Below are 24,108 nucleotides of genomic sequence, written 5' to 3'. Positions count from 1 at the left end.
TCTATACAATACTGTGGACTCATAGTCCAAGCAGGGTGGTCGATACAAATGCAAAAGAAATACGAAAGAAACAGCGACAAAAAAAAGCAACAATAATACAGGCTGAGAAAGGTTACTTCAGAGTTAGGCTTGCGAAATTTATTTATTTACCACTGTAGTGTGGTCCTGTAACGTAAAACTCTCCCAATCTGTTTTATTCCAGTTCCCTGACGTAAAGTTTATACGCAACCACTTACGCAAGCATCGGGCGATAACACACCGCGTTCTTTGAAAAGCCCAATGAACGCGCTTCTCGTTTATAGGCTCTCACTTTCTTTTGCTTTCAAAACGAATAGCATTGCCTACATTGAGCAGTTTTTCTTAACAAATTGACTGAGAAGAGGCGGGGAGCACGCTCAAATGTACAGTGTTTCGATGGGGCCGAGCCAGTGCAGTGAAAGTAGATAGCTGGATCAGGAGGGTGGGGCTGATCGATGTCTGCGACTGGGGATTTAGCTTGCGGTGGCCGGTCGAAAATCGCGGCGGCGTACAACGGAAGGTTAAAAATGCCGTTAAATAAAACGGATCCTCAGCAAATTAGAGTGGCAGAGCGATGTTGTATATGTACCTAAAGGTCTCGATAACGTTACACGGCCACGCAAAATCTTATATTATACTCAAATAAATTCGCACTCCGAGGCAGCTCCGAATATCCAGTGCCATAGCGATCGGCAGGAGCCATCTTCTATTCCTTTTGTACCGAGGCAATATCCGGCTATTAAGAAAAACTAGAGTTTTTTTTCGGCATATTAATGCGTGTTTAACGCGTTCATGTCCCTTTGAGGTGATGAGTTTTCGTGTTTTTATGACGTTGCGTGACAGTGAGGTAAAGTGGGCGTATCCCAAAAACATTTGACCAATAGCAATTGGTCGAACGACTCCTTTTTCGTTAATGGCGAAAAAGGGGTCAAAGGAGAAATAATTATTTTTCTTTCGTTCCGTATAATTATGCATAATCAGTGTACACATTTCATATTAGGTGGGGCGTTTTCGCGCTTTTCGTGATGTCGCGTGACATACAGGAGCAGCGGGTGGGGAGTCGAAAATTTTTTGACCAATCGTGGAGGGCTGATTGCAGAATTGGGGCCCTATAACGTAAAACTATTCCAGTATGCTTCATTCTAATCTCCTGACGTCAACTTTGCGTCATCGCCAATGCAACAACCGCGCGGTGACCCACAGGGTTGTCTGAACAGACCAATCAAACGCTCTCCTCGTTTATAGGCGGTCACTTTTGTTTTCTTTAAAAGGGAATAATATTACGTACAGTAGGCGGCTTGTCTTAACTAATTGGCTGACAAGAGGCGAGGAGCACGCTCAAGTGGAGAGGAATTCGGTGGGGCTGAGCCAGTGCACTGAAAATCAATAACTGTATGAAGAGGGCCGGCGTCTGCGATTGGTCCGTTTGCGATTCACTGACATTTCACTGACATTTCTGATAAGGCTGCTTCAATTAAGCCTCCCCTTCCAAAAGATACCATGAAACACGTATTCCCCATTTACCGCACAATCACTGACATACACAAAAAGTCTGATATGCCTGTTTCGCCAATATTCCAATTGGCTCAGTCTCACATGCTCGAAAGGTTTCCATATTATCTTCAAATATTCACAGATACATCTGTACACAGCGACGGTCAAGGCGCCTCTGCAGCATTTTTCTGCCCTTCGACTCAAGTACGGCCTATCTTTCAAATACCGCGTGCAACTTCGTCAACTGCGGAGCTAGCAGCGATTAATATTGCACTGAAATACATGCAAGAGGAGTTAACTACATCGAAGATTGCCATCTTTACTGACTCCCGTGCTGCCCTGAGCAAGTTACAACGCAGTGAGATTGATTGCCCAGTTTTGCGCAGCATTATACTGACTCTGCAAGCAAACTTTCATCACGTGGGGTATCTTTTGTTGCACAGTGGATACCTTCACACGTATGAATTGCCGGAAATGAAGAAGCTGATCGACATGATTCAACATGCGCTCGTAACAACTGTGACTGCCCAGAAAGTTTGTGCAAGCTTGATGACGCTCGTCTGCTGGTTCGTCGCCACCTACTCAAGCAGCATCCAGACCAGCGCGTCGCAAATGGAATGTTCCCGCCCCGTGTTCGTAGTCGAGGCTTGCCTCGTCGCGCTAGAGCACAACTGCTCAAGCTGAGGGTTGGTTGCGTGAACGTGCACGATCGTTTACACAGACAAGGAGGTGTGGCCAGTACATCTTGTACATCTTGTGGCTGCTGCGAGAGATTTCAGCACCTTATGTTTGAATGTCCCGCTATCAGTGCGCAGCATACGTCGTACAGCGTGAGACTCTCATCTCCTTGGCCTGCGGTGTGTGACACTCGAGGAATGTTTATACCCCAGTGGTTGTGCGTCTAAACATGATCAGGCTCATCGCGCTCTACTTACTTTTCCAGAGTTAACTAACTTAGGTTCACGTTTGTAGCGTCGAAACCATTCTATTAACATTCTGTTAGCGTGACCTTCAGTGACCGGCCCTACCGTGTGTGATCTGTACTGTGTGATCTACTTTACTCTTTAGATTTGTCCTGTTGCTCTTCATTTTCCCTTTCGTCCCCTTCTTCCTATCTTCCAGTTCTGTGTTGCTGTCACCTCCCTTCTGAAGAATAGGCAGGCGTTGTGCCCCTTCCGGTGGCAGTTGCCAGCCTCGCTTCTCGCTTTCCCTTTCCTGTTAATTGCATATATGTGTTCAAAGCAAATAATAATAATAATAATAATAATAATAATAATAATAATAATAATAATAATAATAATAATAATAATAACAATAATTACATAGCTTGAAGTGGTTGGTCGGAAATCACGGCGGCATGCAACGGAAGGTTAAGAATGCCGCTAAAACAGATCCTCAGCAAAGGATAATTGGCTGAGCGAGGTCGTAAACGTGCCAGAAGTGCTCGAAAACGTTACACGGCCACGCGAAAAGCTTTATTGTACGCAAATAAACCCATGCTCTCCGGCAGGCGCGAGTAGCCAGTGCCTGAGCGATTGGCGGCAGTCATAGTTTTTTTCTTTTCGGAACGGGGCAGCTTGCTGCTATTCAGAAAAAAAAATCTGTTTCCTTCGGCATATAATACATCTTTAATGCGTTTAGGTCACATTGACGCGGTGAGTTTTCGCCATTTTGTGACGTCGCGTGACAGGCAGGTGAAGTGGGTGCAGCCCAAAAACTTTCGACCAATAGCCTAGGGCTAAGGGCAAAAAGGCGTCGAACCAGAAATAACTATTTACCTTTGCCCGGTCCCGTGATGCATAATCAGTGTGTAAGCGTCAAATCAGATGGGGAGCCATTGCGCTTTTCGTGACGTCGCGCGACAGACAGGCGAAGTGGGGGTGTTTCAAAAAAGTTTCTGCTGATTACAGAATTTGAATAGAAAAGTTTGGAATAGCTTTATGTTATAGAGCCTATGGTTCGTTTAAAAGCATAAAAGGCCTGGTCGAAGGTTTCGCGAACTCTAAGATAATGCGCTAACCCGAAATTTAACCTATCTTCGCGTCGCACACTGCTCTAGTGTCATTATGCATCTACTATGCACCAGACACTACTCGACCAAACTGAATTTCATTTGCGCACATAGAGTGCTCACCTCTGTAAGCACGATTCAAATACGCTTTTCGGCGATTATCTAATATATAAAAGAAGCTGGAGTCACACCATATTACTGTTAGCTTCTCTGCAAAACTCAGCAATTAATGAATTACGATAACACATTAAATGATAAAGAAGCTTAGGCTTTATCGTTCGGGCAAACTGCAATGTAAGATGACGAGAACGTGTTGACAAAGGCCGCATCTTCACTGAAAATGTCTATCGAGAAAGGACATGTCCTTTTAAGTGCTTCAAGAGGTATATTTTGTCACGGGTTTCTTCTAGAATCAAGGAAAAGCAACAGGAAGTACAAAGCAACAGTGCTGAAAGCTAAAACGAGTAGCGAAAAATTCTCATCGGGCTGTGCAGCAATAAATGCTCCATTATAGAACGTGCACACTTGCGCACGGCAGTGGTGACGAAAGAATATTTCGCAAAGAAATGAATGCCATTTTTCCCAAACATTTACGATAACCAAGAGACTAGTCGCCATCACACTTAGTTTGTACACAAATTTAAAGCTGCTCTAAAATCCCCTGCTTCAAATCCGCAAGCGTTGCCAGAAATGCTTCACCATTAAATCTGCAGAAACTCTATTTGAAGAGTCGTAGGATCGTTTATTTGTGGCAGCGTTACTGAATGTGGTGAAAACAAAAGCAAAACTGTTTGTAAACTATTGCTGGATGCCGAGCCACTTGCGAACATCTCCCAATAAAACGTTTGCAAACACCCGTGGCAGATTTCGTACGTTTGCACCTATGTATCCTAGGCAACCATGGGCCTTATAACGTAAAACTATTACAATATTTTTCTATTCCAATCTCCTGACGTCAAATTTGCGTAACCACCAACGCAAGCACCGGGTGATCGCCCGCAGGGTTGTCTAAACAGACCAATCGAACGCTCTCCTCGTTCATAGGAGGTACCTTTTGTTTGCTTGAAAAATGAATGACATTGCCTACACTGAGCGGCTTGTCGTATCTAATTGGCTGACAAGAGGCGAGAAGAACGCTCAAGTGGAGAGGGATTCGATGGGGCCGAGCCACTGCACTGAAAGTCGATAACCGGATAACGAGGGTGGTGCCGGCGTCTACGATTGGTCGGCTTCCCCTTACTTAGCTTGCGGTGGCTGGTCGAAAATCGCGGCGGCATGCAACGGAAGCTCAAGAATGACGCTAAAACGGACCCTCAGCAAAGTAGAGTCGGCAGAATGAGGGGGTAAACGTGCCGAAAGTTCTCGAAAACGTTGCACGGCCACGGAAGAAGTTTTATTATACGCAAATACACCCATGCTCTCCGGCAGGTGCGAGTAGCCAGCATGTGCGCGATCGGCGGCAGCCATCTTCTATTCCTTTCGGAATGGGGCAGCCTGCGGCTATTCCAAAGAAAATTCAGTTTTGTTCAGCATATTAATGCATCTTTATCTCGTAGACGTCACTTTGACGCGGTGAGTTCTTGCGGTTTTGTGACGTCGCGTGACAGGCAGGTGAAGTGGGTGCAGCCCGAAAACTTTTTACCAATAGCCGAGGGCTAATGGCGAAAAGGGGTCAAATCAGAAATAACTGTTTCTCTTTTTTTCTGTGAAATCATGCATAATCAGTGTGTACACATCATATCAGATGGGGAAGTACCGCGGTTTTCGTGACGTCGCGCGACAGACAGGTGAAGTGGGGGTGGTCGAAAAAAGTTTTTGACCAATCGTGGAGGGCTGATAGCAGAATTGGAATAGAAAAGTGTGGAATAGTTTTACGTTATGGCGCCCCATATTACTATTTACCAGGCAAAGATAACTCAGCAACTTTCGCGTCATTCGACTTATAGGAGCACGAACGTTTGCCTTCACTTTTCTTAACATGGTGTAGCTTTATATAGCGATTTGTATACTTCCAACACTTCTTTTAAAAAAAAGCCAATAAAATGTAGCCAAATTATTTCATTGCAGAATAATTACTTGCCCAGACAGGCATTACTTTCAAGAAAAGCAAAAATAATTCATTCATTCAGTAAAACTAATGACATTGATCGACTATTTAATTACAAACTTTACGGCTGTTAATGATGTCATGCTAATAGTGGACATAAAGTCATGTCAGTAATGGAAAGTTGAAGGAAATTGTTGTAGAAGCCTAATTCTGTGTTTCAGTATTTTGAACTGGCCATGTAGAGAGCTGTCGTCAGTTGTTCAGTTCAACTCGCTATTCAACCGGGACCAAGGAAGCGCGGCTCGCAGACCCATCCCTTGTGCCGTAGGAATTCATATTAAAATGAGGGTGTCTTCGCACTTTCCTCTTTTCACGACGTGACGCCGATATTCGCGGTGCATGATCCGCCATACCACGCGATCAAGTAGCGGCTCGCATCTACGCTGCTACTGCAAGGAATACGATCATTGGCAATCGGAAGACGAGCGAAGTGGCAATCGGCATTACCTCGTGGAAGGAAGGAAGCAATAAGGCGGCTTCCTTTACGTCACCCTTCTACGCACGTGGAGGTTGGACCCCCGGTGCGTCGGGCGTTGTGGTGTAGCGAATAACTTGACGGCAGTTTTATGTATATGGCCATTTTGAAATGCATAAACTGCATGCATAGCACGAGTTTTATGAAGATTCCCTCTATCCGATAGGAGCATGGGTAATTGCTTGTTCGTAATTAAAGGTTGTTCGTAATTAAAAATTTATTGATGTATGATGGGCCTAACTTGGGAATGAATTGCTTCCTATTCTATCGGAAGTTATGTCCGCCTTGGCAGGTAATTAATCTGCTGTGACGTGGTTTGTGCACATCTATCGGTAAAACAAAAGATGTCCGAAGTGAAATAAGAACAAAAAGAGATTGCATCCACTGCACACAGGTAAGGTAGAAATAAAATGCAACACATAAAAATATTAAGGCTAAGCATCTTGGCCAGTATTAACAAAAAGCTCTAACGCTATAACCATTTCGAAGAAAAAATTCCAGCGAATCCTTATGCTGTACATAATAGCGGAGGTGGCCAGCCAGTGGTAAAATGCCCTTACGATTGAAAAGCTTCGTGAATTGGGACCCTAATTTCATTTACCTTTTCTTACAGCATCATGCTTACACCCAGGAAATAGAAAGGTTTCATATCGTAAGTTTGGTATGCGATAAGAAATCAGTTATTAATCTTCATCGTATTTATTAAAGCTGCTGCTATTGCTTCGTTTTATTTAGCACATTTCTGTGAGGAAGCGAAGGAGTGGTTGGCGCCATAACCTTTTGTACTTCTATTAAATGTGAAAATATCCAGTTGATATCACTCAACGATCGTGCGAATCATGGATACCGCATACTCTATCCTAGGATTTGACACGGCTTCGTGAATAATCCGCGTGAAGACTTTTTTTCTTTTGTTGTTGTTCAAGAGGGGGGGGGGGGACTTTGGGCCAGTTGGTCCGACATGTTTAAAGAGGAAAAGAACCGCGACTTCAGACCCGGTCTGAAGTCGCGGTTATTTTACTCTTTAAAATTTCTTGTTGTTATTTGGTACGTATACAGTGATGTTTCTTTTACGATCACAGTCAGTTCATTTAATGGTAATGAAATATTTCAGCATTGTAGCAGGATTATTATTTATAGTTCAAACACTATTTTATCTTTAGTGGTTTAACTGTTGTCGAGTCGTTGCCATTATACGATAAATGACACTAATGATTGCAATAGAACAGAAAATAGCAATGACAACTTACTTTTCAAGATGCTAATAAAGAAGCCACAAGGACATCCAAATCCAGGGAGGGGGGGGGGCGAGGTTTTTTCAGTCCGGTAAACTGTTCATCGAAGTGCTCCTTTAATTTCACTGTGACTATGCATTTACAGCTGGTAATATTATTCCGAAACTCTTTGGAGGGTCGCAAAGCCGCCATTGTAAATACTTAATCACCAGTATCATGACGATGGCATTCTGAAACGTACTTCTTTATTTCAAGAAGCCTTGACAAATACAGAGGGAACAGAAAAGTTTATAATTTCCAGCAATCGTCGCTGATTTGTTAAGCGGATTTCATTCCATCATTCACTTTAACGTGAGGAGTACTCGCAAACACTTCGACGTGAATGACAATTTGCTCGCACCACTAACTAGTTCGTTTTCATTAATTGCCCTTACTGAAAGTTGGTTCAAGTTCAAGTTTTTGTCGTCTGACGACGACAAAAATTTGTATTGTTTCCCTAACTGTAGATCGGAATACTGCAATAGATTATCGAACAGTCATGCTGGTGCCGTCGTACATGTTTATTCTAAATTTTTTTTATCGAACAATAGATGCCCTATGCTTAACCATTACAAATTGTGAGTCTGTTTGGACTGAATTGGCTAACTGCTTTCTTGCTCCAAACAACGAAAATTTTATAGTTGGCTGCATTTACCTGTCTATTTCATTGTCAGTCAATGAATTCTGTACCAGTCTATCACTAGAAAATAAAGATGTCATTATAATGGGTGATATAAACAATAATTTAGTCGATTAAACATCATCCATCTCTGTCAAGTATACTAGTTTTTTCCATAGCTACGGATATGATTGCTTAAACGACGCTCCCACACGCAAATTATTTAATGCCACAGGCACACACTTATTGATCATGCTCTTTCTAACCTACTTCATTCGCCAGAGGCCAAAGTTTTGCACATCAGTGATCATTGCCTCCTGCTCTTATGCTTGAATTTTAATGTCCGACCTTGGCCACCTTCACATCCTAAACACGTTCTGGACAAAGAAGGCTTCATAACTGCTGTTGTTATTACAAATGGGTCTCAATTTATTTAACTAAATGACCCACAAATTGTCGTTTCCACCTTTTTTCACGGATTATATCATACTTCGAAAGTTCACCTTCAAAACGAAATGTAACAAAACTGTGGCATTTTCTCATAATCCATGGATCTCACAGCACTTATATGTAGCATTGCGCAAACGGGATTATTTATACAGGGAAACTAAAAGGCAGTCGTTTAACATGAACTTATGTGCCCACTATAAAAGCTTCTGCAACAGTCTTAACTGTATACTAAAATCAGCTAAACGATTGTATTTCGAGCAAATAATTTTATAAGCGGGTAAAACCACTAAAAAAAATGGCTGTGGTTTAGCTAAGGTTAAGCCCAGGATGCGAAGCATACTAGCCTTTATTTTAACGCGACAGCGTTAAAGAGCTCGTGTCGCAGAAAAGCCGGTGTCATCGGCGTCGGCTGAGGCGTGCGGCGCTTGCTCAGGCGCACATTTCGTTGTCGCGCCGAACGCTGCGTTGCTCGACGCTCACCGCGTCCGATGCGGGGGGCGACGCCGCGAGCGACGGCGCTAGTTGGAGCCCCGTTTCTTTTCTGTCGTGACGTCACAGTGTCACGTGGTATTCAAGGCGACACCGCCGTGCCTGAGGAGCTGGGTTGAGCTCTCGTAATATGCTTCGCATAAAATGAGAGATTGCCAACTCCTATTTAAACAGGAACACACGACTAAACATGGTATCCAGAATTTTAAATGAAGGAGATGAAGCCGAGGCTTTTACTAGTATTTCTTTTTGGTTCATAACAGTTTACCTTCGCCTACACACATCGTCAACATGAACCGTCTATCTCGCTCATTCTCTTTATTCCCTACAACTCCGAAGGAAATAGCCGCTGTTATAATTAACCTAAAAGGGACAAGCCCTGAAATTGATGAGGTCAACAAAATTAATTGCGCACTCATTTCCATGTATGCTTTCATTTGTTCTTAATTTCTTATTCAAGACTGGTTCATTTTCTTGTGAACTTAAGCATGAAAAACTCATCCCAGTTCTAAAAAGCCGATAGCTCATTGTTATATAACAGACCGATTTGCATTCTACGGTTCTTCGGGAAAGTTGTTGACAAACTGATTAAAATACGGTTAATGAAATACCTTCCTAAATTTAATATCCTCTGTTCATACTAGTTTGGTTTTCGCCATGGATATTCCACAGATCTGGCTCTCATTCATCTAACTGACATACCGAAACAAATAATCTACGAAGGATTTCTCGCAGCCTCAGTTTTTATCGATCTAACGCAAGCATGTTATAATATTGTTACGCTCCTAGGTGCATAGTGGGTTCATGAATGTGACGCTCTTAGGTGCATAGTGGGTTCACGCCTCAACAAACAGTGTGCGGGGGCACCGAAGAGGGGTGAACGAAGAGGACGACGTGTGGCTGGCTGGTTGAATCTCGACAGGCGCTCAGCTGATCAAGGCCATCGCTTCTAACTCTACCCGGCTTCAAAGTAACGCCTTTTGTGGGCGCAACAGAGTGGTGGAGGTGCGGGGTACGACAGGACGTACCACGGAGTCGCAACATCCAGAACTTCGCCGGAGCCGTCGTCTTGCCGGTCTTTTGCCAACGACCTTCCCTATGGCTCAGGACGGAGGTGGGCAAATGCCAGCTCTAGTTTCACCTTCTCAAAGGTCAGCGCCAGTTGGACCTTTGCGGCACTACATGGAACCACGCTCGTTCGCGGGAAAAGTGGGCGAAGACGTCGACGAGTGGCTGATGCACTACACAAGGGTGAGCCGCTACAACCGTTGGGATTCTGTGACTCAGCTTGACTATGTCGCGCTCTTTCTGAGTGAGACAGCGCTGATGTGGTATGAAAACCACGAAGACTCCCTAACAACGTGGGAGCACTTTGTCGAGGAAATTAAGAAGTGTTTTGGCGACACCCACGCCAAACAGAAACGCGCCGAGAGAACACTTGCTCAAAGAGCTCAAGCTCCTGGAGAAACATGCACAATATACATAGAGGAAATCCTCAAGCTGTGCAAAATCGTGAATCCGCAGATGTCCGAGGAAGACCGAGTCGGACATCTCCTCAAAGGAATTGCAGAGGATGTATACAATTTCCTCATAAGTCGGGAACACGTTGATTCCGTCTCAGATGTCGTGCGTCATTGCCGTACGTTTGAGACGTTGAAAACACGTCGCATTGTGCCAAAGTTTGGACGCCTGGCGAATGTGACAACCATTGCCAGCGTCGATGAGAGCCCGTCTGCCGATCTTTCGTCCACTATACGGCAGATCGTGCGTGAAGAACTGCTGCGGCACCAGGAACTTGCGCGCGACGTCATACGACAACCTGATGCTTATTACCCGCAACACATGGCGCCTGCCGCACCCTGCGCTTCCTGGCAACCGGCGGTATGTGTCACAGACGTCAACCACAGAGGTGCTCCATGGTCACGTGAGGACACATTTACGCCCGAACACCGACCAGCAGAACACCCTCACCCCAGCAGGTTTGCACGCAGACCGACCGTTCCTCCTGTGCAGCAGGCTCAGCCGCTCCGCTCTGCTACACGACCCCCCACGGCTGAGCGCTTCGAAGGGCAGTTCATCGATCGTCGTTTACCTGTGTGCTATAGCTGTGGCGACTTGGGTCACATTGCCAGGTACTGCAATCGCCGCCAACCACCGAGGTTCGACCGATCGACGATGTCTAGGCGGTACCGTGGTCCTCTGGGCGAAACATATTCGCCCTCGCACACATATTTGGGAAGCTTGCCTCAACAGCACCCGGAGCCGCTACGGAACCGTTCTCCAGCATCCGATCGCAGCTTGACACCACCACCCGCTCCTCGTGTAAGCCGGTCGCCCTCTCCGCGGCGTCGATACCCGTCGCCACCTCCGGAAAACTAGCCAGCGCGGCCGTTGGAGGTGAGGTCGCTGGACAATCTTCGATATCGACAGAGATACCTCCAACCATTTGTATGTTTAAGAATAAGGTGTTTGTATTAATGGACGGGGTTTCATCCATGGCCTTAGTGGACACGGGAGCAACCGTTTCAGTGATGAGTCTTGCGTTTAAAAGCCTCCTAGGACGAAAGGTGATGTTTCGCTGGAACCATGCTGATACGTTTCGCGGAGTGAGTGGGGAGTTGTTGTATCCTGTGGGCGTGTGTAATGTAGACGTAACCTTGGGTGGTCAAATTTTTAACGCGGAGTTCACTGTTCTACCTCATTCTACGCATGACGTAATCCTGGGCCTTGATTTTTTGAAACTGTGTGGTGCCACCGTCGACTGCAAAACGGGTGAAATCAGTGTAGGTACGAGCTTTTCTGCTGCGTTTATGGAAGGCCCATCGTATCGTGAAAGTGTGCTTTGTGTATCCCGGGATACCGTTGTGCCTCCGTTATCCGCAACGTGTGTTTCAGTCGCCTGTTCCCCCACCACCGACGGAACGTTTGACGCTACCGTGGAGCCCGTTCACCTGAGTTGCATCAAGAGGAATGTACTGATACCGTATTGCACGCTGTCAGTCGTTCAGGGACGCACCAACTTTTGGGCCGTAAACTGTTCCAGTGAACCTGCAATACTACCACAGGGTCTGAAACTTGCCGCCTACCATGAAGGTCACGTGCTATCGCTCGCCATTCTTACAGAGGCCCTTGATTCTGCGGATGAGCGTCATTTCGCTAATGTCTGCCCTGCGGCGCACTCCTCATTTCTGACTATGGTAAACAAGTCGCTCAGCACTAAGCAGCGTCACGAAGTGGCGAATATTCTGCGAAAACATGCCCGACTGTTTGACTTCTTCCAGCAAGAGGGACCACCATTGTTTCCTCCTTCTCGTATACACCATTGCATAGATACGGGATCTGCCCAACCGCTGCGACAGAAACCATACAGAGTCTCACCATCGGAACGCAAGGTGATCAATGACCAAGTCCACGAAATGCTAAATAAGAATGTAATCCAAGAATCCTGTAGTCCGTGGGCAGCGCCAGTGATCCTGGTTAGAAAGAAAGATGGTTCATGGCGATTTTGTGTTGACTACCGCCGCCTCAACACCATCACTAAAAAGGACGTATATCCTCTTCCGCGTATTGATGATGCTATCGACTGCCTCTCATCAGCGTCTTACTTTTCGTCTGTTGACTTGAGGTCGGGGTACTGGCAGATTCCTATGCACGAGGCAGACAAGGAGAAAACGGCATTTGTAACACCAGATGGACTTTTTAATTTAATGTGATACCGTTCGGGCTCTATAATGCGCCTGCAACTTTCGAGCGCTTCATGGACAACATCCTGCGTGGTTTGAAGTGGGAAGTATGCATGTGCTATCTAGATGATGTAGTGATTTTCGGGCGCACGTTCAGTGAGCACAACGCACGTCTCGATCTTGTGCTAGACTGCTTGGACAAAGCGGGTTTGGTTCACACTCGTTCTGGGACACCTAGTGGATAAGGACGGTATACGACCTGATCCAGCGAAGACTGCTGCGGTGGAAGCCTTCAAGCAACCTCGCCATGTAAAAGAGCTACGCAGTTTCCTAGGGCTTTGCTCGTACTTCCGCCAGTTTATTCGTGGATTTGCCAACATCGCATATCCGCTGACATGCCTCCTCCAGAAGGGCGTTCCCTTTGAATGGACTCCTGAATGTGCAGCTAGTTTTCGTGAGCTGAAGTCTCGTCTGACGTCTCACCCCATTCTCCGACACTTCGACCATGCGGCTCCCACAGCAGTTCATACGGACGCTAGTGGTATTGGCATCGGCGCTGTCCTTATTCAACGCGTCCACACCAAAGAACACGTCATCGCCTATGCGAGTCGTTCTTTAAGTAAGCCCGAGCGTAACTACACCGTTACAGAGCAAGAATGTCTTGCAGTTATTTTCGCAGTACAGCGCTTCCGGTCGTACCTGTACGGGCGCCCCTTCACTGTGGTGACAGACCATCATTCTCTCTGCTGGCTGGTTAATCTCCGTGATCCGTCGGGCCGACTTGCGCGTTGGACACTCCGTTTACAGGAGTATAACTTTACCGTTTCTTATAAAAGCGGCCGCCGACACGCCGACGCTGACTGACTCTCGCGCATGCCGCTTCCAACGACGGACTGCGACGCGGACAACTTCGACTGCTATATCGCATCACTTGAGCCGGGATTTCCTGATATAAATACCTTCAAGGTCGAGCAACAAAAAGACAGAACTTTAGAACCACTGCTCATTACTGCAAGGCAATCAGCACCATCCTCTCGTTTCTGTGTTCGTGATGGGGTTCTTTACAAAAAGAACTATTCTACTACAGGCCCACGATATCTTCTAGTGGTCCCGGAGAGTCTCCGTGTCTCCGTCTTGCGCGCTATGCATGACGATCCAACATCTGGACATTTGGGTTCTGCGCGAACTCTACCGCCTTCAAGAAAGGTTCTACTGGCCTAAAATGCGCCAGACGACCGCCCAGTATGTGTCCAGCTGCAGCGAGTGTCAACGTTATAAGCGTCCGACGAGTGCTCCTCCTGGTCAACTCCATCCAGTGCCACCCCCCAGAACTCCCTTTGAGCAAGTTGGCATCGACCTCCTCGGTCCTTTTCCGCGTTCATCCGATGGGAATCGCTGGATTATCGTGTGTGCCGATCACTTGACACGCTACTGTGAGACAGCTGCAATACCATCGGCTACTGCAACCGAAGTGTGTATTTTTCTGCTGCGTTTTGTCATTCTCCGGCATGGACCTCCCAGAGTCATCATCAGCGATCGTGGGCGGCAGTTCACTGCAGACGTGGTCGAAGAGATGCTTCGTCTATGTGCTTCAAGGTTTCGACATTCCACCCCGTATCATCCCCAAACAAATGGCCTTACGGAACGCACGAACAGAACTCTTACTAACATGCTGTCCATGTATGTCGAGTCAGATCATAAGAACTGGGACAGCGTTCTACCTTTCATTACGTACGCATTTAACACCTCAAAGCATGAAGTTACGGGCTACAGTCCCTTCTTTCTTCTTTACGCTCGTCCGCCTCGTTATACACTAGACACTATCTACCCGTTTTCCAGCTACGATAATCTTTGTATATCAGAGACAGTCTGTCTTGCTGAAGAAGCCCGACGACTTGCTTCTTTACGCACTCTTGTTTTACAAGACCGCTCGAAGGCACGCTGCGACCGCCGACGCCGACACGTGATATATGACCCTGGTGATTTAGTGTTGCTCTGGAAACCAACCAGGAAACGTGGACTATGTGAAAAACTGCTGGCCCACTATGTTGGACCCTATGTTATTATGGAGCGCATCAGCGAATTAACCTACCGCATAGCACGTCTCACATCAAATGGCCGACGGTCAGCCAAGACTGAACTTTCGCATGTCGCCCGTTTAAAGCCCTTTATTTCTCGATAGCCTGTTAGACTTGCGCGGCGGGCTTCGTCTGCGCGGAGGGAAATGTTACGCTCCTAGGTGCATAGTGGGTTCATGAATGTGACGCTCTTAGGTGCATAGTGGGTTCACGCCTCAACAAACAGTGTGCGGGGGCACCGAAGAGGGGTGAACGAAGAGGACGACGTGTGGCTGGCTGGCTGAATCTTGACAGGCGCTGAGCTGATCAAGGCCATCGCTTCTAACTCTACCCGGCTTCAAAGTAACGCCTTTTGTGGGCGCAACAATATAAATCATAATATCCTATTCGCTAAGTTCGAAGCAAATGGCAGTGGCGGTCCTGCCCTTTCACTACTAAAAAGCTGCTTATATAGCAGAGTTCAAGTTGTTTCCATTTTGTTTCCAAGTTGTTTCCATACTCACTCTCGATAGCGAACTGCTAACATTGGTGTGCCCCGGGGTTCAATCCTGCGGTCACATCTGCTTTTGGCTTATATCAATGATTTACCTAATAGCCTTTCTTCCACAAAATGCATTATGTACGCTGATGACACCCCTATACTGAGCTTTCATAATGATATCTCATCACTCGCTAATAAACTAAATGCTCACTTTGAAAACATTCTAAGGTGGTGTAATGTGAGCATGTTATCTATTATTGCAACTAAGACTAAATTAGTTGTGTTCTATACACATCCATTCCAGCTACCACTTTTGTTCCCCACTGCCTCACTCCAAGTTCATGTCCATCTTTCCTCGGCAATCTATTTGATTGTAACTATAAATATCACAATCATATTGCTTACATAAAAATAATATAGCTTACGGTATACGCATCTTAATTAAAACACGCCCTTACTTCACATGTAGTACATTACTCTCACTTTATCACTCTTTTGTCCACTCTCACACTACTTATGGTACAATATGTTGGGGAAACCCCTATAATAGTACTCACATTGCGTCTATCTAGATGGTTCAGAACCAACCCATAAGAATAATTTCTTGCAGTTCCCGCTTTTCTAATGTCAAGTCCTTCCACACGAGGATAACATCCTTATCATTTCAGGACTCACTAAATAAAACCTAGGTATTTTTTTCTACAGATTTGTGAACAATGAGCTACCCTCGATCACATTTTCACCATCTAACCTTGATGGTTTATAGTACCACCAGATCAGCGTAGAATAACGATTTTCTTTTACCAAGTGAATCCGCACTAACAATGGTAAACAGACTGTATAATTCGCTTTCATATTAACATGGAACACTCTTCCTCTCACAATGAAAAGCGCAATATGTTTACACCAAATTTAATAGAGAACTAAAAGTGCATTTATTATTTGCAAACTAACGAGAAAGTTTACTCTATCGGTTTTTGTTCGTTTTGTGTGTGTGTGTGTGTGTGTGTGTGTGTGTGTGTGTGTGTGTGTGTGTGTGTGTGTGTGTTCTATGTAAATAAATTGGTGGTATTTTTTTCCCATACAACTTTCCTGGCTACCAAGAGATATGGTAAACCTTGGTAGTATTTGCAAGTGTGTATTTTGTTCTGTTAAAGTTCTTTTCTTGTTGCTTGTCTACTACCTTATTGCATTCTACTGTTGCTCTGAGATGTTAACAATCGTAACTGTTCCAGTACAGAAGTTCCCATTACAGCCTTTGACTATGGAACTTTCTTCTGTTTATTAAATACGTCTAATAATAAGTTACGATTCTGAAAAAAGTGTGTTTATTTTAATTGCATTTCTAAAAAACACGGCAACTTATAAGTCTTTGTCGAAATAGCCAAATTAGGAAATCTATTTCCTAGAAATGCAGATATACGAGAAGGCCGATAAGGCGGCCAACTCTGAAATCCAGGAACAAGAAGGAACAATGTAGATAAATAAGGTGGCATGCACGAGGACGTATTTAGGCCAGTTTTCTTGCGCGGCGATGTCGTACGGCTCTCAAACAAGCTCCAGTAGAGTCTTATTTTCAATTTTAAGTGTGGAGCAAGTTTAAAGAAATTTGAAATAACAAAGGGATTTCTTCAAGCCTCCACCAGCGCTTGCGAAAAAAAAACTTTTCAAGGGCATTAAGCGAGTGTGAGCTGTCGTCGCGTCTTATAGAAGGGCACGTGGTACCTATATAGTATGCCTGGCGCTTTATTACTTAGTAGAGGGACTTCCCTGTGAGCCTCAGTTTCCGGGACCTTGTAGAGCAAGGAAAGTCGTACAGCAGCCCCAGTATGTCTCCGGAATGAGACACGCCTACTTACTCACCCTCCCCCCCCCCCCCCTTTTTTTTTTGACAAGTTCCGTATCTGACGTCCTGCGGTTTCTCTATAGTGCCCTATACTTTCGAGTACAAATGTTTCCGACGCTCTCGGCATTTCTGAGCTCGACTTGGTGTTCGAGGTGCGGGCTTCCCTCCTCGCCGTTCACAAGTGGTAACAGACGGTGTCTCCGTTGATGATGATGAGGACCTTGCTCTTCTCCGACGCTTCCCCTTGCGGCGTGCCGGAATCGCAGCAGACGACGTCGGCGCCTTTCTGCTGGCCGACGCGGCCGCGTTCGGCGCCGCCCGACGAATTCACGCTCCCGATTTCGGTAGCATGGGATTTGTGCGAGAGCGCACCGAACACCAGCTTGTCGATCCGCCCGACGGGAGCCTCGCATGCGATGAACAGCAGGTAGCTGAGAGAAAAGCACCACACCAGGGCCGAGAAAAAGAGCGTCACCTGCGCAGGAGAAGCGCGATTTCGAATCAACGCTCAAGAGCAGGAGGGTGTAGCAGGAAAATGACAGTCGTCTGGGACGAGTTGACGTGCCTGTGTGGGCGGCCGTAATTTAAAAAAATTGCGTATAGCAGAGTTTCAGGGCTATGGCGGTGGCATGATTTATTCCTACAACGAACTATTGCTATCTAGCTATTTTAGCAGATGCGAGCTCTCGGAATACCACATAGTTTATTTGTCCTTAAAATAATAATAATAATAATAATAATAATAATAATAATAATAATAATAATTTTGTAACTTAGAATATAAAATTATGAAAAATTACTTTTCATTAACTCTAACCAATAATTTATTTGAAAGCCCAACGTTTCGGGACCAGCTCAGACCCTTCTTCAGGGGTGTCTAAAACGTGGGCCAGCAGCAGCATGGGGTGGCCTACGGTCTCTCTTTGTTAGCACGTGGCGCAGTCCACTCCCGTACGCGGAGGGGGGCGTTCACGGTGTCCTATTCATTGTCGCATTTGTGAGCCGGATATAAAATTTTCCTTAAACTTCCCGTCAGCTCAAGGTGTGTTTAGTGTATTTCTTGCTTAGTTTAATAAGCTTCCCGCTCATGTCTTCTAGAGAAGCTCATTAATGCAAGTAGGCTAATAATGGTAAAATTAGAATGCACTCCCCACTGCACCATGGTTGCGGCGTGAGGTCGAGCTGCATGTACGCTGAAAGCAGTTTACGACAGCCACGCCGGACAGAAAGAGGCAATGAAAATTATGCGCGAATAGGGTATCCGTTCAGTGAAACGTGAGCACGGGTGACGACGCTTGTTGTCTTACGATGAAGAAGTGAGAGAAGTAGATGCGCTCCCTGGAGATGTGGAAAGTGAGCAGGAAAAACGGCGAGTGCACGAGGTAGACTCCGAACGACAGCCGGCTCAGGGGCGCGAAGGCACTCCAGGACAGGAACTCGTTCAGCCAGCCTGCACGTATGGTTATTAATGAAGATAATCTCCTTTAGTTTTTGTTTTGCTTTTTACAAGAAATTATAAAGTTCGCGTTTAGCGCGAGTAGAGGAACGCGTTAAAAGGTCGTCATAGTTTGGGTCTACAGCGCAGTGAGCTTCCTGTTGCAGCTCTATTATTGTGGCCTCGACTATAACGAGCGTGCGTAGCATCAACTTGCGCGTTTTTTTTTAAATTTCTGTAGGGAACTGAATAGAATAAGAAGCAAGCATGCGCCCCCTGCTGTGTCCATATTTACATAGCACTTCAAAAGTAGCAGACGTATTAAAAACGTAGCTTATAACCCGCCGTGGTTCCTCAGTGGCTAAGGTGTTGGGCTGCAGAGCACGAGGTCGCGGTATCGAATCCCGGCCCCGACGGCCGCATTTCGATGGGGGCCAAATGCGCCAACACCTGCGTACTTAGATTTGGGTGCACGTTAAAGAACCCCAGGTGGTCTAAATTTCCGGAGCCCTCCACTACGGCGTCCCTCATAATCAGAAAGTGGTTTATGCACGTAAAACCCCATAATTTAACTGTCAAGGAGTTTAAGGTTGCTTGCAATCGAGGACACATTATGGCTGATATGCGTACAAAGCTTATTGTCCTACGGCCTTCACCGTTCATTACTTAAACAAGTGCTCGGATGCGTTATACAGCTGCTATAGGCAATGATTAGCAGTGTCTTGAGAGAACTGAAGCTCGCAACGACTTCACATTTTGAAAAAAGTGCAGCACGCTATGTCTAATACAGTGACCAAATTTAAAGTGCGTAGGTGTATTACTTCCTTTGTCGTAAATGACCCATTGTACCGCGCGAAAGCTATATATATATATATATATATATATATATATGTATATATATATATATATATATATATATATATATATATATATATATATATATATATATATATATATGTATATGGCGCCCACAGAGAAGTTAATCCGGAACCGAGATAAAATAAACTGGTGTCAGCCATGTCATGGGCATCATGCGCGGACACAAATTTAAAGGGGGCGGTTTAACTACAGGCATTATGAAATATTCAAGCCTCTGCTCATAAGAAACAGGGCCCGTGCCGTATTCACAAAATGCTCATAGGCAAAAAAAAAAAATTACGGGGTTTTACGTGCCAAAACCACTTTCTGATTATGAGGCACGTCGTAGTGGAGGACTCCGGAAATTTAGACTACCTGGGGTTCTTTAACGTGCACCTAAATCTAAGTACACGGGTGTTTTCGCATTTCGCCCCCGTCGAAATGCGGCCGCCGTGGCTGGGATTCGATCCCGCGACCTCGTGCTCAGCAGCCCAACACTATAGCCACTGAGCAACCACGGCGGGTGCTCTTAGGCAAGGATAGCTTATAATAGCAAATACCAGCAAATGCTAATGCTGGACACATTATTGCCGTAGGCGGCGGCCTACAGCGAAGAGCCCTTGCGAATGAACGCCTCCGTTAATTCGGCCCCAGCTTTGCTCGAAATCGGGCTGCTGTTCTGCAAGGACACATTAGTCTGGGGTGTTTTCTTTGCTTAGCAAAGCGTTTTGCATTTTCTGTACCCAAGAATCCTCTCGTTTCAATGTCGAGTGACCAGTCCCAACCCAAGCAGCTCCTGCTATGCTTGCCTCCTCGGGCCGTCGAGCAGGCAAACGTGATCCACGACACGCACAGCGACCAGAGAATGCGGTCGAAGAAGGCTGCGAACAGCTTCCCGGACTCTGAAGTTGGATTCCGCTGCTGGTACCAACCGATCTTCATGAACAGGCAGCACAAGCCGGCTGCCAGCGACACGCACCAGGCGATGACCTGCAATGCCTGCCGTGATCACGGCGCAGAAAATCGAGACAAAGGGCATAAAAAAAGCGGCCCGCTAGGGCAGAGTATGCAAGCCAAATATTGGGGTTTTTCAGTCTCGCAAACGATCTCTTGTCTTACATCATACCTTTAGTGGCGCACATCAGAGAAAAAATCAAGATCGTTCGAGTCGTTTAGCTAGAACCACGCCACCGACGTCGTCTCTTTCGAGGTGCTACTGGCGCACACGTGATGAACAGGCAAGTGGCATGCGCAACTGCTTGCGCGCTCGTATAAGGAAACATTTCTGGACGTACTATTGACTTGAATACAGGCATTGCCAGCTATACACCAGTGCGAGAACGAAGTGAAGGTTGTGGAAATGACACACCGCCCCTGCATCCGCTGTTTTAGCGCACGCCTATTCGCTGCAATCACTAAATGGCATTTCAGCGATCGAGTTGCGCTAAGCTGTATGTCGCGCCAAATACTTTTACGTCGGAGTCCCTATTACCTTTTTTCTAACTAACCTGGCTGACTTATTTGGTGTAATTTGGTGATCGAAGTCAAGGTTGTGGAAATGACGCATGGCCACTGCATCCGCTGTTTTAGCGCACGCCTATTTTGCTGCAATCACTAAATGGCATTTCAGCGGTCGAGTTGCGGTAAGCTGTATGTCGCGCCAAATACTTTTACGTCGGAGTCCCTATTACCTTTTTTCTAACTAACCTGGCTGACTTATTTGGTGTAATTTGGTGATCGAAGTCAAGGTTGTGGAAATGACGCACGGCCATTGCATCCGCTGTTTTAGCGCACGCCTATTTTGCTGCAATCACTAAATGGCATTTCAGCGGTCGAGTTGCGGTAAGCTATAATTCGCGCCAAACACTTTCACGTAGGAGTACCTATTACTTTTATTCTAACTAACCTGTCTGACTTATTTCGTGTAATACCTTGCTTTGGTCGTTAAATGGAGCTTGCGTTTAATGGACCTTGGCACCGTGGAGACCATCTTAAAGCGATCGTAAGCGCCTTGACCGCAACTTAGCGTTAAATTACCGTCGAGTAAAACCTCGCGGTCGCTATGCGGCGTCGCAACCATTATTGTGCGCGACCTTCATTTTTACTCACGTCTTTCACTAACGGTCCTGTTTTGCGGTCCCTTGCCAAGGAGCGGATGCGCTTTATGTTTATTGTGAAATCATTGCGCCGTTACAAAGAAAAACCTTCATGGGCATAATTTTTCTCGCGAATGGCACTGCAATATCGCCGTTATCAATATAACGCCGTCTATACAACAAAACGAAAGATGAAGCAATTGCCGCGTCTTACTTGAATAACCACCTAGTGAACAAATATGCGGCGCATTATTGCGCAATAACATTCCACATCTGTTCAAGCAAGTTGTCCGAAGAGCGCACTTAGTTGTCGAGAGAAGAAACAGAAATTTGCCATTGCAAACCACGTAAACTTTAGCTTCCACCAAGAGGTCAAAATTGCTTCTTTCAGGGCCTCAACATCTAAGGGTTCAACACTCGCATCCGGCTGGGTCGTTGGGAGATATTTACTGCGACCGCATTGTAGAGTTCAAAACTGACTTGGCTGTTTCCTTGCGTCCTCTTACTCGGGTCGCCTCCTCATTTTTCGTAGTTATGGAAAACAAAACTTATCGCAACACTACTATATTCGAACTAGCGCACCTGCGTCAATACGCATGCTGGACACTGTAACCTCTGCGCTATCGTGCAGTTATGAACCTGGGAAATTGTACGGGGTGCTGCGCTCCACAAGGACTCCGAGAAGGGCGGCGTCTGTCCATGCATTTCTGAAGCCGCAACAGAGAACAGCGTAGCCGACGAGGACGACGTTGTGTATGCATCAGGAAGAGGAAGGTGGCAATGTACCCCGTGAGAGCGTGGCTTGTCGCTGTGATGGAGCTCCGAGCCGGAGGTAAATCTACTGATTCACACTCACCTCAGATTCAGTGAGCCAGGGTCTATTCTGTTTCTAACTTGTTCATAGCAGTCATTTGAATGAACTCCAATGCGCGAGCTCGGTTTCAATGCACATTTTCTTTACTACTAGTCAGCATGGCCTCTTCGCTTCGGTGAGGCGACAGGCAAATGAACCTACATCAACAGCTTGTCTTCCCAGCCCCCTGCACTGTACACGGCTTGAGGTACATACGATCTCGAATGAAATGAAGTCCTTTGCAATAAAGTTCTGCTTATCGTGTTCTGGATGAAGAAGAATATTGATTAAATATATTTTACATTTACAAAATCAGCGTAACACAATATAAACCACGTGCTTATTAAACGGACTCTTGAGCATTTTTTGAGAGGTCGCTGATTATCCTTCAGAATAGTTTTAATCATTGTTTGATGGCGCACGCCCGTACTCCCTTGACCGAAAGTATGTACAAACATGGGATTCAGAGAAAAGGTTATTTTCTTCTTCGCCTATGAATGAGGGGAGGGGGCACTTGAAACTGAGGATGGAAGACCGATTTGGCATTGCAAAAATTCTCTGTGCACTCGTAAATTTCATTACCTGTGTCTCAAGTACAAATAAATCCTGTTTTCTCGGCGTGTCTCTGGTTCGTATGCTTTCGCTCATGGCTGCATATGTGAAAAAAAAAGAAGTAGACGAGAACAACATAAGCTATCCTCTCAGAAGTTGTTTGGCGGGGAAAAAATGACGCATCTAAAGGTTGCGCTCACTCACTCCCTCTACACTGCCTCATCTCGCCAGCACAGCAGCACGACTCATCAGTCTATATCACTGAATAACAATGAAACTCAGGATGATCTCCTCCCAACCTACACATTCAGTGTCGTCGAGGGAATCGTTTTTTTGCGCTTTTTTGGCGTCGCCGCTCTACGCAGCAAACGCTCTGTTGAGAATATAGGGCCCCCCTTGGCAGAAAATATCAACGTCAACATCAAACCCTAACTGAATGCACACGAAGACGACGTATTAACTGCTTTTCTTAAGCAGGTATTAAGATGCCAACGTATTAAGCCCTGCTGTTAGGTTCGTATTAGGACGTGGACGTATTAAGTCACTTTTGTTATGTACATAAGAAGGCTATAACGTATTATGTCCTGGTATCAAATCTGTATTAAGAAGACGTCGTATGAAATCCTCACGTTCACCACGTGCCGATCGCTTTTCGATAGTTTCTGAACACCAACTTTCTCTGCAAGCTGTTCTCATGCCTCAAAGCCCAGCGCTGAGCAAAGTTTGATGGAAAAGTGGTGCGGCGCGGCCACAATCGCACGCAGTTAGCTCTGTCATCGAGGACATTCAGCAGCACACGTTTCCTGCAACATTCATGGGAGGCTTAAAACGCAGCAAAGGCGAAGCTGAGCTTCAAGCAAAGGTGAACTCACCCCTTGCACAGTTTCTGGTAGAGTATCCTTGAAGCATTTTATTTTTGAGTGCGCAAAAGCTGCGTAAAAGTATCTAAGGCAACTGAAGACAAATGTTAAAAGTATAATGGACGATTAACCAGTCACATCTGGTGCGTGTTCATAACAATTTGATTCCACTAAGCAGTGCTTAGTGTTCACACCATAAGCTCAAGCATTAGGATGTGTTGAAGGACCCATTGGGTAAGTATAAGATTCCCATGGGCATGGAATGCAAAAAGCTCGCGTACCGTGCATTGTGTGCACCTTAGAAAACCCCAGCTGGTTAAGATTGCGGTGCCCCCCACTATGGCGTGCCTCATAATCAAATCGTGGTTATAGCATGTAAAATTCCATAATTTAGCTTAGTTAAAAAGTGTGTGTGTCATGCAAATGTCT

The 24,108-nt window shown here is 45.8% G+C and overlaps 1 protein-coding gene across 1 annotated transcript in view; it reads right to left on the bottom strand.

The window, feature by feature from the left end:
• Positions 1-17,105: 17,105 nt before the first annotated feature.
• Positions 17,106-24,108, bottom strand: part of LOC135897353 (nose resistant to fluoxetine protein 6-like) — a 76,809-nt gene continuing 69,806 nt past the window's right edge. Inside the window, exons 14-16 of the mRNA XM_070531975.1 lie at positions 20,128-20,317; positions 18,333-18,475; positions 17,106-17,500 (exon numbers count right to left, since the gene is read on the bottom strand). Coding sequence (XP_070388076.1) covers positions 17,201-17,500; positions 18,333-18,475; positions 20,128-20,317 — 633 coding nt within the window. The 3' untranslated portion in view covers positions 17,106-17,200. The remainder of the gene's footprint in view (positions 17,501-18,332; positions 18,476-20,127; positions 20,318-24,108) is intronic.

Source organism: Dermacentor albipictus, chromosome 1, assembly GCF_038994185.2.
Source record: "Dermacentor albipictus isolate Rhodes 1998 colony chromosome 1, USDA_Dalb.pri_finalv2, whole genome shotgun sequence".
NCBI classification, from domain to species: domain Eukaryota; kingdom Metazoa; phylum Arthropoda; class Arachnida; order Ixodida; family Ixodidae; genus Dermacentor; species Dermacentor albipictus.
This window is presented reverse-complemented; position numbering and strand designations above follow the sequence as displayed.